General features: G+C 44.2%; 5 protein-coding genes across 5 annotated transcripts; 3 read left to right on the forward strand and 2 right to left on the reverse strand.

Annotated features, from left to right (window-relative positions):
• Nucleotides 1–523: 523 nt before the first annotated feature.
• JEN1 (Jen1p) lies at nucleotides 524–1,027 on the forward strand (the record flags this gene model as incomplete). Its single annotated transcript, XM_018882017.1, has 1 exon — nucleotides 524–1,027. The coding sequence occupies one exon, from the start codon at nucleotides 524–526 to the stop codon at nucleotides 1,025–1,027; it is 504 nt and encodes a 167-aa protein (XP_018736437.1).
• Nucleotides 1,028–1,081: 54 nt separating this feature from the next.
• JEN1 (Jen1p) lies at nucleotides 1,082–2,080 on the forward strand (the record flags this gene model as incomplete). The annotated part of the gene is made up of 1 exon (XM_018882018.1): nucleotides 1,082–2,080. The coding sequence occupies one exon, from the start codon at nucleotides 1,082–1,084 to the stop codon at nucleotides 2,078–2,080; it is 999 nt and encodes a 332-aa protein (XP_018736438.1).
• Nucleotides 2,081–2,934: 854 nt separating this feature from the next.
• Nucleotides 2,935–3,192, forward strand: AWJ20_4915 (uncharacterized protein; the record flags this gene model as incomplete). The annotated part of the gene is made up of 1 exon (XM_018882019.1): nucleotides 2,935–3,192. One exon carries the CDS (start codon nucleotides 2,935–2,937, stop codon nucleotides 3,190–3,192), a length of 258 nt encoding a protein of 85 aa, XP_018736439.1.
• Nucleotides 3,193–3,389: 197 nt separating this feature from the next.
• PRP8 (U4/U6-U5 snRNP complex component PRP8) lies at nucleotides 3,390–4,832 on the reverse strand (the record flags this gene model as incomplete). Its single annotated transcript, XM_018882020.1, has 1 exon — nucleotides 3,390–4,832. One exon carries the CDS (start codon nucleotides 4,830–4,832, stop codon nucleotides 3,390–3,392), a length of 1,443 nt encoding a protein of 480 aa, XP_018736440.1.
• A 209-nt stretch (nucleotides 4,833–5,041) lies between these two features.
• On the reverse strand, nucleotides 5,042–10,735 carry PRP8 (U4/U6-U5 snRNP complex component PRP8; the record flags this gene model as incomplete). Its single annotated transcript, XM_018882021.1, has 1 exon — nucleotides 5,042–10,735. The coding sequence occupies one exon, from the start codon at nucleotides 10,733–10,735 to the stop codon at nucleotides 5,042–5,044; it is 5,694 nt and encodes a 1,897-aa protein (XP_018736441.1).
• Nucleotides 10,736–13,285: the final 2,550 nt, after the last annotated feature.

Consider the following 13,285-nt stretch of genomic DNA (forward strand, 5'->3'; position numbering starts at 1 on the left):
CAGCAAGTTAAAGCCGGATTTAAACTATAAGCTGTGCGGTATCAGTCAGGCGGGGTTTGATATAAAATGGAATGATCAGTAACTTTGTTTATGATTTCTCCAGGCTCGCCAATTAATATTAAGCGCCTGTTTTGAATGTCCCCAGGTTTTGAATTTTCATCTCGACCGAAATCGCTCGTGGATAAAATGTTTAAGTGGAATAGGGTTGAAGGAGAAACGGAGACCAGCGAGGCACCAACAGCTGATCTTATCAGAAGTTCATGAAGATCTGGAGATCGATAGCAATCGCTTCTCAAACAAGATAAACCCCCACCATGATCAAAGTCAGAATAGAGTTCTGATTTGCAATTGCGGGGTCAAGTCCTTTCGTTTGATAACTCTATTTATGCAGATAAATATAGCCTCAGATGACCTGGTTTAGTTTCTGGTCTCTATTAATCCGTAAAGGAGTTTTGAAGCTGGGATAGTCGAGTAATCCAATTTTTTTTTTTTGATAATATAGAACAGGTCTTCTCAGGGTATAATGAGTTCACAATCATATAGCCCCTATGTTGAAGACGAGAAGCCAGACTTGTCAGTCGGGGCGCTTGTCAGATATTTGGCTTCTCGTCCAAGTACTTTATTCACTCTACCAGAAAGTGATACTAAGAGACTGAACCCCATTCCGCCATTAAGAGCCATGAAACTAAGACATTGGAACTGGTATATGATGGGGTTTTTAGCGTGGACTGTGGATGCAATGGACTTTTTTGTTGTTTCCGCGTCTGCAAGTGCTATCGCCGAATCACTTAATGTTACTATTGTCAAGATTACATGGGGTATGACCCTGGTGTTAATGTTCAGATCTGTTGGTGCTGTTATCTTTGGAACGATTTCCGATACCTGGGGACGAAAATGGTCTTATATCGCTTGTTGTTTGTGTTTTGTGGCTCTTGAAATTGGTATGGGTTTTATTACCAGTTATAAACAATTTTTGGCTGTTCGTGCTTTGTTTGGTATATCTATGGGAGGTAAGTCAAGTCGGTGATTAATCTGAACCAGGATGGAATGATGAGAAGATGTTTGTACTAACGAATCAGGAATGTATGGCACAGCTGCTGCCACTTCTCTAGAGAATATCCCTCCTGAGAGTATTTCGATGATGTCGGGACTCTTCCTGCCTGGCTACAATTTGGGATACATTTTTGCGATTATCTTTTATAGAGCTTTCCAATATACACATGGTGGAGAAGGCTGGCGTTCTCTGTGCTGGTTTACTGCTGGACCTGCTGCTCTATTGGCAATTTGGAGACTCTGTTTCCCTGAAGGAGAGTACTTTTCAAAGCTCAAAGAAAAGAGAGAATTTGAAAAACTGAATGCTGTGGGTAGATGGAACGATGCTAAAGTAGCTATTGCTAACTACTGGGTGGTATTTGTCTATCTTATTTTCCTCATGTCTGGCATGAACTTCATGTCCCATGGAACTATGGATTTGTACCCAACTTTATTGGTGACCCAGGCCAAACTTGGTACCGATGCAAAGACTGTGGTCATGGTAGTAAGCAACCTCGGTGCCATAGCTGGAGGGTTGATTTTTGGCCAACTGTCTGAAATTCTTGGTCGTCGTCTCTGTATTAGTGTGTGCTGTCTTTTGGGTGGTGCATTCGTGTACCCAGCTTTCCTGGGTGCCAACGAGAACACTTTAATGGCAGGATCCACATTACTAATGGCTGCTGTGTTTGGAGCATGGGGACAGATCACTATTCATCTTTTCGAGTTGTCACCTCCCAGATATCGAACACTGGCTGCTGGTCTAGCTTATCAACTTGGAAACCTTGCTTCGTCTGCTTCAGCTACTATTGAGGCCACTATTGGCGCTAGATTTCCAATTGGTGATAAACCAGGGGTCTATAACTACGGTTTAGTTATGTGTATCTTCAGTGGTGCTGTTTTCGGATACGTTTTGATTGTAATCTTCTTAGGACCCGAACGATTCCATAGAGATCTTTACGAACAAGTCCGCACGGATGATGAGAAAATATACACCCTGGACGATGAAAAGGCTGAAACACACCATATCGATTCAGTTGGCAGGGTTTAGCTGTTTTCTTATTTAATGTCTATTTTTTTGTTATTATCTAAATGAATCAGTAAATGAAGAATATTTCTTAACGCACACATGAAGGTTTCCACGAGAAACTACTCCATGCCAGTTTGAGTACTTCAAACAAAGTATAAATTTTCTAGTATTTGAATCTCTCTTTAGACTGAGTAAAAATGAGATACGAAAAATTCCATATTTAGGCCTGCTCACATCGGCAATCTCAGGGGTAGTCACGTGAGATAGATTTTTTCAGGTTCACCAGATCAAGAACCGAGATAAGCTCAGTAAATACCGTAATATCAACTTATAATGGCGGACTCAAATTCTGATTCAGCGAGGCTGAAAGAACAAGAATATGTCCATGAGGTATATCAGAAGATAGCATCGCATTTTTCAGAAACCAGATACAAGGTAAGTACGAACTGAACTCTACAGTCGAGATGAGTTGCTGTATCTAACATTGAAACCAGCCATGGCCCATTGTCGAGAAATATTTGAAAGGTCAAACTGCTGGCTCGGTTGGCTTGGACGTAGGATGTGGAAATGGTAAATATTTGCATATTAATGAATCACTGTGCCTTGTAGGATCAGATCGGTCTTCTGAGCTGGTGAAAATAGCCCACAGTGAGAAAGGTGGAGAAGCCCTAGTAGCAGATGCTCTTGACCTTCCATTCGTCAATGACAGATTTGATTTTGCGATTAGTATCGCTGTAATTCATCACTTTTCAACTCGAGAACGGAGAATCGAAGCAGTTCGTACCATTCTTTCACGTCTACAGCCCAAAGGAACAGCACTGATATATGTCTGGGCACTAGAACAGAAGAATTCACGAAGAGGATATCACGAAGGTATGGATCAGGATGTTATGGTTCCCTGGGTGTTACAAAATAAAGTGAACAAGAAGAAGAATCAGTTGAAAGAAGCGGCTGCCGAGCCAGAAACTGCGCCAGAGCCACCCAAGCCAGAAGAGCCACCAGTAGTCTGGAACCGGTACTACCATTTATATAAACAAGGGGAGTTAGAAGAGGACGTAGTCACAGCGAAGGGTCGAGTTGTAGAATCTGGTTATGAACGGGATAACTGGTGGGCCATTATCAGCAAGGAATAGACTCGTGTACACCTCTGTACATTCCCTGTATCTATATCTCTATTTTGAATTCAAATATTTAATCTTCCTGGGGCGGTGATGTACCGACTCGAGCGAAGCGAGAGGAGGCAACGGGGTCTGGGGCAGAGCCCCAGCCGCCGGAGGCAAGACCACGATGTAATAAAATAATACAATTGGTTAAATAATACATTACAATATTATGCAAATACGTCCTGTTTATCGAGCTCGATGACGTTGTCCTCAAGGTCGTTAAAAGATGTGAAGTGGATAGGTCTGTGAAGTTCGTGGTAGTATGGAAGAGGAACGTCAATCTTGAGTTCATAAGCGGCGTTGGCACTCCAAGCAGCTCCCATGAAGGCATAATTCCAGACGCTGTCTTCAGGGACCAAGAAGTAGCCGTTGATTCTATCCGACAAAAGAAGCTGGCATTTCTCGCCAAACTTCGTGGAGTAACCGAGGGGATTGATTGCAGCGATGTCTCTATTACGGCTGCCCCATTCATACCCTTCAGGCTTGAGTGAAAAGGCAGACAGGGTGACTGAACCAGGAGTAAATGAAACAGTCATAGTAATAGCATTTGAATCCCAGCCACCAGCAGCCCCAGAGTTGGCATCCATAATCTTTGCTTGAGTGGTTACATCAATGGCACTCAACACAGGAGTCTCTTGAGCTTGGGTATGAATCCATCCAAGTGGCTCAAGGCCCTTCAAAAGAGGCTCAGAACCACCAGTGGAAGGAAGCTTAAGAGGCAGCTGTACCGAGTTGGCATTACCGACTTGAGGGACAAGAGCAATGACCCGGATTTCCTTGATTTGTGGGTTATCTGGAGGAGACACGCCGTATAAGAAACCGCCGACTTGAGCACGAAGATCGGAAATTTGGGTAAACTTTTTCAGAATATTCTTGGGCAGAATATAAGTATAATTCTGAGAATCATCACGAATATCTTCTGATGAAACATAGATATGCTTTGTTCGGAGATTGATGCTGGTGCTTGCAATAGCACGATTACGCCAGTCTGTCTTGGATGAGAAGCTTTCCTGTTCATAATTACTGGTAGTGACAACCACCATCTCGTCTCCATGCACATTTTGAGTCTTGGTTTTAAGAGCAGTAAGTTGAGATTGTTGGTCTTGACGTTGCTGGTCGATATCGGCCATTTCTTGACGTTTCAATGAAGGAGCTTTGATTTCCTGACCGAGAATCAGGTCTCGAATTTCGTGTTGAGTCAATGAAGCAACATTGACGTTATTCTTCTTTCCGTAGTCGTTGAGAATAAGATCGCTGAGTTGGTTTTCGACATTAATCCACTGCTCAGTTGTAAACGATGGCCACAGATGATGTTCTTCCGTAAGAACGCTTCTATCCGGTCGAAGAATGAGTTTAGCCTTTTCTTGGTTAACGTGAAGTGCTCTGAGAATAAGAATCAGTCTTGAAAAGGCTGTTCCTGGCTCGGTCTTGTTGTCTATCAGCCAATCGTCGTACAGATTGTACAACAACATCTTAGGCTCTGTGGCCTTGAGAATGGTGTCTGCCAGCTTTTCAATCTTCATTGCATCTTGGAAAGGAAGTTGGAGTTCCGATGGACGAATAGAGATATTAGGAAAGTCGAGCATGTGAACCTCTAAAGGATCAAGCATACCCTTTCTCGTAACAATCAGTTGCTTAGGCTGCTCTTCCTTGGGAAGAGACCGAATAAGAGCAGCAACCTCTTCAGCAGTCTTCCACTTGGCAAGTTGACCAAGACGTTTCTGACCTGCCCAAACTGAAGTGTGAATTACCTTTAAGAACAATTGACCTGGAAATGTTAGTAAAACGATCTAAAAATGCGTTACTTCATGGAATATCTTTACTTACCAGTTCGTGGGTTGAAAATAAAAATGGCACCATTAATAGGCTTGGTGGTGAGATTACCCTCAAATGTCTTGTGAACAGTAACACGATAGACGTTACTGTCGTCGATAAAGAATTGGACGTCTTTGCCAAACAGTTCCGAGTAGTTATTGGAATTGAGGAATGCCTCTTGTGGTTGTGATTGATACAGCTGCAATCCCTTTCTGATACGCTCACGAAGAACGAAAAGAGCTGGATTGGCCTTCATAATCTTCGACATGGCCTGTTGCATCAAAGGCTTGAGACCTGGGAACCAATTACCATAAGCATCATACATATTATAAGCGAGATCCACACCAATCATAGCACCAGTTGGAGAAGGGTAGATACTAATACCATCCGAGGTATAATCAAGGAACTTGGCACGGGTATATCTCGAAATGTCGTGCGAATCATAGTCTCCATATCTCAATTGGATATCCAGCCAGAATTTATTAGCGGTAGCAAAGTCCATGACATCCTTACTATCATTAAGAAGCGAGGGACCACTGACACTCCACTTATAAGTACTATGAAGAACAATGTCTGCAGCAGAAGAGTTCATTTTGTACGACTTTCTGGGGTGAATAGACTCCTTGTTAACATTCTCAATCTGAAGAGTGTCCATTTCAGCATCTAGAACATGGCAGATGTCAAAGATAATACTCTCGTGGATCTTTTGCCACAAATGTGCTCTGAAGATTTGAATAAGCGAGATCTTCAGAGTGGGAATCTTTCCGTGTAAGAAAATACCAGTCAAATCCAATTGCACAAGGAAACCAACATATACATTAGCACGATTGATAGTGGGCGACCACCATAATGTGAATCTACGATTGGGGATTTGATTAAGACCAGACCTTTGGGCGTTGGTCAGTTTCTTGAATTTCATACTATCTTCGAAGCCAGATGCCTTTTCCCAGAACAAACCTTCCCAGTTGTCGAAACCAGTTCCCTTAAATAACGTATGCTCAAGAATTGTTTCAATACCACCCAATGCCTGAATGACATCGGTTCGATAAGCATTCAAATTCCACAATTTACCATCGTGTCTTTGACTTGTCCACCAGAAAGGATTGACTTTCGCTAGTGAATATTGTCTAAACTGAGTACGAATACGGTGTCCTTTGTCATATGCCAGAGTGTGTCTATCCTTCTGGAAAAGAGTATTGATACGAGGTAGACCTCTGTCCCAACGATCTTCTAAATCTTCCAGAGTCAGACGCCGGTTTTGTTGACTAGCTTCTTGTCGTTTCATGGCATACTCTGCCCAAACATTTTGTGAATCAATAAATTCAGATTCCCACGAGGCGATATAACGGAAAATATTAGGAATCAGCTGATCGTCTTGGTGGGTCATACCTGATCTGAAGTGAGTTATACCAGTATCCGTCTGTTTTGACCATCTGAGATCCGATGTCGGAATGAGGATATGACTTGCGCTGAGCATACCCAGACCACCCAGCTCCTTCGGTGTATAGAAGACAGCAGGTGGGAATCTCGAAGGCATCTTTGAATTCAAGCCAATCTTAACTCTTGTCTGGATCTTTGTTTCACATTTAACCAGCGTATCGAGGAGGTTTTCACTAGCAACTGCTGCTTCACGGTAATAAGTAAAGAGCGAAATAAGGGCAGTATTCCACTTGTTGGCAATTTTTGTGAATGTTGTGGAACCAGATGACATGAGAATCTGTCTAATACGGTTGTTGAATTTAGCGATATCTTCGTCCGTAACTCGCAAGAAAGCATATGCAGTACGTTCCTTTGTCTCTTCGTTTGTCAAATTCCACACACTATCACGGATCTGGATATCATTTTCAACACGAGACTTTGGCAGAATTCGGACTTCGAAACCAACCATCGAAAATAAAAGGTTGGGATTATCGCGACTATAAACAGACGCAAAAGTATCTTCCCATTCAAAAGTTGTGAGAGATCGAGGAAGACGGTTCTTCATTTCCCAAAACACAGCTCTGCCAAGATTAACATCGTGCCTCATTAATCTCATTCTCGAATCACGAGGCCAGCATTTCTTGTTGTTGTATCCGACAACATTTTCAAAGTTAGGATCGGGATTCTCTGTCAAGAACCGTTGAATCAAGTCACGAGCTTCGGTTGCCCGGAATCTGAAAAGAATATGCACTTTATCCACGTAACGAATGTACAAACGAATAGGATGGTTGACTTCGGTCTCTTCATCTTTAAATTGTAGGAAATCATTAGGCTGTTGTGGTGGACCTGCCAACTCGCTTGCACGAGGCAACCCAAGCAGCAGCAAATCGAGCACTAAGCCGTAGTATTGCATAACAAACGATGAAAACTGTAAACCACGAATCAAACCATATTGATTGACATGAGTCATGTCCTTGTATGACAAAGCGACATTGTTCTTGGCCGTGATATAATCAGCGATATTGGAGTCGACAATTAGTCTCAGCAGTCTGTTGAGAAGCGTGAAATCTATCTTCTCTGCCATTTTACTGAGAGTTGTTTGAAGCATGACGTTACATTGACCCTCAGAAACATCCCAGACATCCTGTAGGTTATTAATACCTTGACACCACTTATACACAAGCAGAGGAGGAACTTCTGAATCACTTGGTTTAATCCAGTTGGGGAACAGGTGTCGTTTATCAGCCTCGTACCAGAGATATTGATCAAGGTATGCATCAGTAATCTTTTCCAGTGGATCAATCTCGTAAACAGGAAGAATATGACTATAGTAGTCCATCATATCTAAACCAACTTCCTTAAACACTCGTTGAGTCAACAAAAACCGTTTGATTCGAGATAGACACTCGTGGGGATTATCATAAGCCTGTTCAATCAATGCTAATTCTTCACGCTGGCTCTGGTTTAATCTGTTCTTAACGGAGTAGGATTCTTTCAGGCCCTCGAGAGCTAGTACCAGCAATTTAGTATCATGCTTATAACTCAGGGGAGGAAATGGAATAGGCGAAAACTTGCGGCTCTCCAGCCAGTGAACCATGGTAGAGAAAATGGCCACAGCATCTTCAGGAGCTACATAAGGACCATCCTTTGAAAAGTTGTGTTGACGCTCTTGTTCTGACTTTAGCCATAAACGAGTCAGTCTGCCCAAATTCTTCTTAGCAACAGTTTTTTCAACAGTTGTGCCTCGCTTGATTCGTTCTCGATTATAGTGAGCCACTGAGATCCAACCATCTGCCTTTGCCTTGACATAACGAAGAATAATGTTTTCAATTGGAGCAGGCAGACCAGGTACTTTCCATGGAATATTAGCTTTCCAACACCTCCATGCTTCACTAAGATGCTGAATAATTGTCTTTGCTTTATTCTGTTTAATTCCCTCGGGAATCATATCCAAGATATCATTGAGCACAGAAGCACGTAGTTCCAGGTCGTAATAAGACTCGACTCTTTGTTTTGTAATTGTCTTAGCAACTGCCTTTGAATGACGACCCTCGAATTGACGAGCTAGTAAGTTACCTAGCCATCTTTCTAATAAAGGTATTGTACCTCTCAGGAAGAAGAGCCAAACTCTCCAGGCAGGTTGCCAGAAACCACATCCGGGTCCCTTACCAATGACAGAGTTGAATCGGTAGTAGATGACGTGCTTGAGATCTTTACAAGTACGAATCTGGTGCATCACTTTGTACTTGTATCTGTATATACCGGTCAGCTGGCCCAAATGGTTGAGTGTGTAGTGAAGACCATCTGCCAGCTGGTAGGCATCGACATTACCCAACCGATACTGGACATGAGCATCGACAATCAACTTGACGACCCTGAGGATTTCTCTCATCAAATGGAATGCATTACCAAATCTCGATCGCTTACGCTCTTTGGTAGTTAGAGTTTTGATTGGTTTCAAGTTGAAATTGTAATCCAAATGAAGATATGTTAGACCCTTTCTGTGAATTAGTAGATTGAGCATTGTGAAACCTTGACGACATAGCTGTAATCCGGCTTCAACCCAGTCGATTGTCGTTTGCTGGAAGAACTTTGTGTTCTTCAGACTCTTTAACAGGTACCGTTTTTTCTGGTTGCTGGGAGGTTTCGTCTTGAGTGCGTTCAGAACGTATGTTTTAAGAAGTTTCTGATAGGACACCCTGACTTTAACAGGATTTCCATCTGGAGCATGCTGGACATACCAATTTTTTACTAGAGCTACGTCCTGTGCTCTGACCATTGTACCACTACGTCGGTTGAAAGGGAATGGTGCCCACCATAGAGCAATAGCATGACTGGTATTGTCCGTCGTCAGTGGGACATTCTCCAAAAAGGTTTCAAAATCGTCACCTAGAGTGAATCCAGTCGAACGTTGCTCTCCTTCCTTTTCTTCCTCTTCTTCCTCTTCTTCCTCCTCTTCCAGATCGTCGTCAAGAATCAAATCATCTGCTTCTTGTTCATCAATCTCTCGTCTTCTGGCGGTGATAGGATTAATGGCTGGGTCGTAGTAATAAGCAGGAAGATCAGGATCTTCGGTTTTTATATGAACATCCTGTGGGTCGTGGTACCAATCAATCTGCACAGATCGAGGTAATGAGTTGTATAAATGAGGGAATGCAATTTTGTACTCGGTACGAATAGGATTTCGAAAGATGATTCTGTCAATGGCATTGAACTCGCCAAAATCTTCATTGTCTTCATCAACATCCTTATAAAGAGGCTCGAATTTAGGACCACCAGGAATGGCGGTATTCAGGGCTTTGGCGGTGAAAAAAGACTTTTTGTCAAATAAATACAAGTCGTTTCGAGTTGCAATATCAGCAACTAATGGACTGGCCAACCGATATAAGTTAGCCATTTGGGGCAGCTCTAAATTCCATTTCTTATACGCCGGACCAGGAACATATTTTGGATCTTCGATCAGTGGACGGTGATCATAGAACCATTCATACACAGGACTATCTTCCTCTTGATCCAATTCCATCTGAATAGCATCGCCAGGTTCAGCTATTTCGATATTCTCACTCCAACTAATAGGAGGTTCTTCGTCGTCAAACGGAGGAAACCGCATTCGTTTAAAATGACGTCTATCTCGCTTCTCACGTCTCATCATCGTCCACATTGTAGCCCACTGAGCTGTATATACAGGTTCAATGACTCTTGGCACTTCGTTTACAAATGTGATGGCACCAGTGATATGATAAAGAACTTTAACTTCACGAACCTGCTCCCATGGCTGAGGCATATTCTCCATGAGTTTGACGACCGCATGAGGAATGAACTTCAGCGCTCCTAAATAAGATCTCTTATCCGCAGCGACTCTCTTTGTGGACAAATCGCCATGATCTCGAATAATCTTCCGTAGATGTTCAGGAGGCATATCGACTTTTGTAGAGTGAACAAACGTAGCTTTGCCCTGTTTGGCACCATACTTTTGTTTTTGAAGCTGCTGCCATTTGCGCTTTCTCTCCAAAGCCCGCAGTCTTCGCTCCTCTTCTCTCTTTTCTGCTGGAGGTGGACGAGAAGGAGGAGGTGGTGGAGGTGGAGGATGACTTCCATTTGCAGTTCTTCTCTTTCCTCCTGACGGTGGAGGAGGAGGTGGCGGTGCCAGACCCCCAGTACCAGGTTTTCTCTTTACACCAGCCCCTCCTGGCGGTGGTGGAGGAGGAGGCGGTCCGCCATTCGGTCTTTTACCTGCTCCAGGGAACCCAGGAGGAGCGCCAGGGTTTCTTCCACTCATGACTCCTCTGCTACTGCCATGTTAGTATCCTTTCTTCACCAAACAACACCCATCATTCGATAGACTCAAGATCTCTGGCAATCCCGACGCCCGGCTCGAGCGAAGCGAGAGAGGCAGCGGGGTCTGAGGCGGAGCCCCAGCTGCCAGAGGCACACCCACTCACACCACCAGAACCACTTACCGATCCGCTGATTTCCTGTTTGAAAGTTGCTAACCCGAACTCCAGACCTCAGTCAGTGATTGTTTCACGGCTTGTTTCCGACGCAAAATGCAATTGGATTCGCAAAAAGTTCCAATTGGTCTACTCGTTGGTATCACAGACTCGTCCGCTCAATCGCTAGTGTGGAATTAAAACGCTTGGCCGTCCAGATCTGATTTCTAGCGATGTTCGTCGCTCGCTCGTTCGCTCTCGTGCACCGTTCATCTGCTGCGATCCTGAAATCTCGTGAAATATAATCCTGGGCAAGGGCAAACACGCACGGCTGTGCAGGGGCCGCCAGGATCCGCCAGGGTCCACCTCCAGGGTCTGGGGGGTAGTGCCTCCGGCGGCTGGGGCTCCGCCCCAGACCCCGCTGCTCCTCTCGCTTTGCTCGAGTCGGGCGTGGGGATTCCCACTGGTCTGAAAATCTCGGAGTTGGGTAAGTTCTGACCAGCCAGTGGAACTCCTGGAGGAGGTAAAGAGATTCGAAATTTGCTGAGAGACTGGCTCGAGTCTTTGATCTAAGGACTGTGGGTCGAAACACTAATAGTTGAGAATGCAATGGACTGAAATCAATGCTCTTAAACACCCCCCCCCTGAGTGCCGATGATGCAGTTGGATGTGCGGCGTCTGAGCCCTTGCATATGAGTCCGCATGAGAACTGATGAGAGGATATGCGGGGCGGGAAGTGAGGTTCTCGGCAAGGTTCATTTGCTATATATTTTTTGGTTCCGAGCGAAAAATGGTCGGTGATAGTACTACAGATAAACTGAAAAGACGAGGGAGTAAGATCCTCGACAGAATCAAATCTGCTCGCAAAACCAGTCGAGGGACTGAGGAGTATGGATTTCGGTCGGTTCTTGGCTCCGAGTCCGGCTCAGTTCTCGGCTCCAGATCGAGTCAAGCGAACCGACCTGAGGATGCTACTGAGAAAAATAGCAATCGATATTCAATGGGCTCAGTTGCACCCCAGGTTGGTTCTTCCGATTCTACAGTCAGGAGACATAAAAGTTCTACCAGCTTAGGAAGTGGTGCCAGTATCACCTCGGATGGTGGTCACACTGGTAATGTGACAATTCGCACCAGTGTTGCAAGTCTCAGATCGAGCGCTCGTAGTAATGTTTTAAAACGAGTTGGAAGTTTAGAAAGCAGATCTAGTAATCACACTGAAGCTAGAGAAAGTATTGGTGAAAGCGATGGGTATGTAACTGTTGGTTCAAATCCAGGTTCACCTGTTGCTTCTGCTAATGATACAGCCAATGCTGCTACCCAATCTGGCTCTAGAACTATCAATGACGGCTCGCATGATAGTCTTAGAATTGATTCATCGGGTCTGAAATCTCAACCGCCTTCTGAATCGTTGGGAGTTGTAATTGCTTCACCAACAAGTCTATCTCATTCTAAGAGCAATAGTAGAGATATTGGTTCCGATTCTGTTGCTGCTATTGATCCTACTGCTACTGCTACTGCTACTACTACTAATTTCACTACTGATCCCACCGCTACTAGGACTACTACTGCTACTGGTACTAATACTAACTCCACTGCTGATGGTATTACTACTGGTACTTCTACTACCAGTACTACTACTTCTGGTTCTACTACTGCTGCTACTGGTACTTCTACTACTAGTCCGGCTACTTCTACTACTGGTTCTACTAGCAATGGACCTGCTACTCCCAGCACCTCTAAAATCGCAAAGACTACGAACAGTCCAAAATCTACTACTGCCAGAGCTGGTCATTCAACTCATGGATCAGGTGATAGCTCATTTTTCCACACTCGCAGTGAAGATAAATACCATGCAGTATCACGGAAACCAGTCGCCAGCAAAATATTATCCACCAGTACTGTCCATCCAGAATCTACAAATTTGGATGAAGGAACTCATTCTTCAATCGCAGCAGCATCTCGTGGTGTCAACCTAGCTAAAGAGTCTGAGACACCAGTAGATATCAATCCTGCTGCTGTTGCTGCTGCCACTGCAGCTGCTGCTTCTGCTGTTTCGTATGTTTCTCCTCCTGCTTCTCATCCCGCCATTTACGATAATGCTCCTGCTGCTCCTACTGCTCCTGCTGCTCCTGCTGCTCCTGCTGCTCCTGCTGCCGTTATCAGCAGCGTTGATGCTTCATCTCCTCGGCAAGTCGGCCCTAACCGCGATGGTTCTGATGCACAGCCCAAGGGCTCAAATACCATTAGGTCTGACAGTACCCCACATTACGAGCAAAAAATACAGAGTAGCCATCAGTTGAATGGTCTGAAACTCGACAATACACTCGATAATAGTGAGCTGATTGAATTGTATGACAGTTCAGCAAGTAAGGAACTGGATTCCGCCAATTCGTCTGATT

The sequence above is a fragment of the Sugiyamaella lignohabitans genome, chromosome D (assembly GCF_001640025.1).
Source record: "Sugiyamaella lignohabitans strain CBS 10342 chromosome D, complete sequence".
Taxonomy (NCBI): Eukaryota; Fungi; Ascomycota; class Dipodascomycetes; order Dipodascales; family Trichomonascaceae; genus Sugiyamaella; species Sugiyamaella lignohabitans.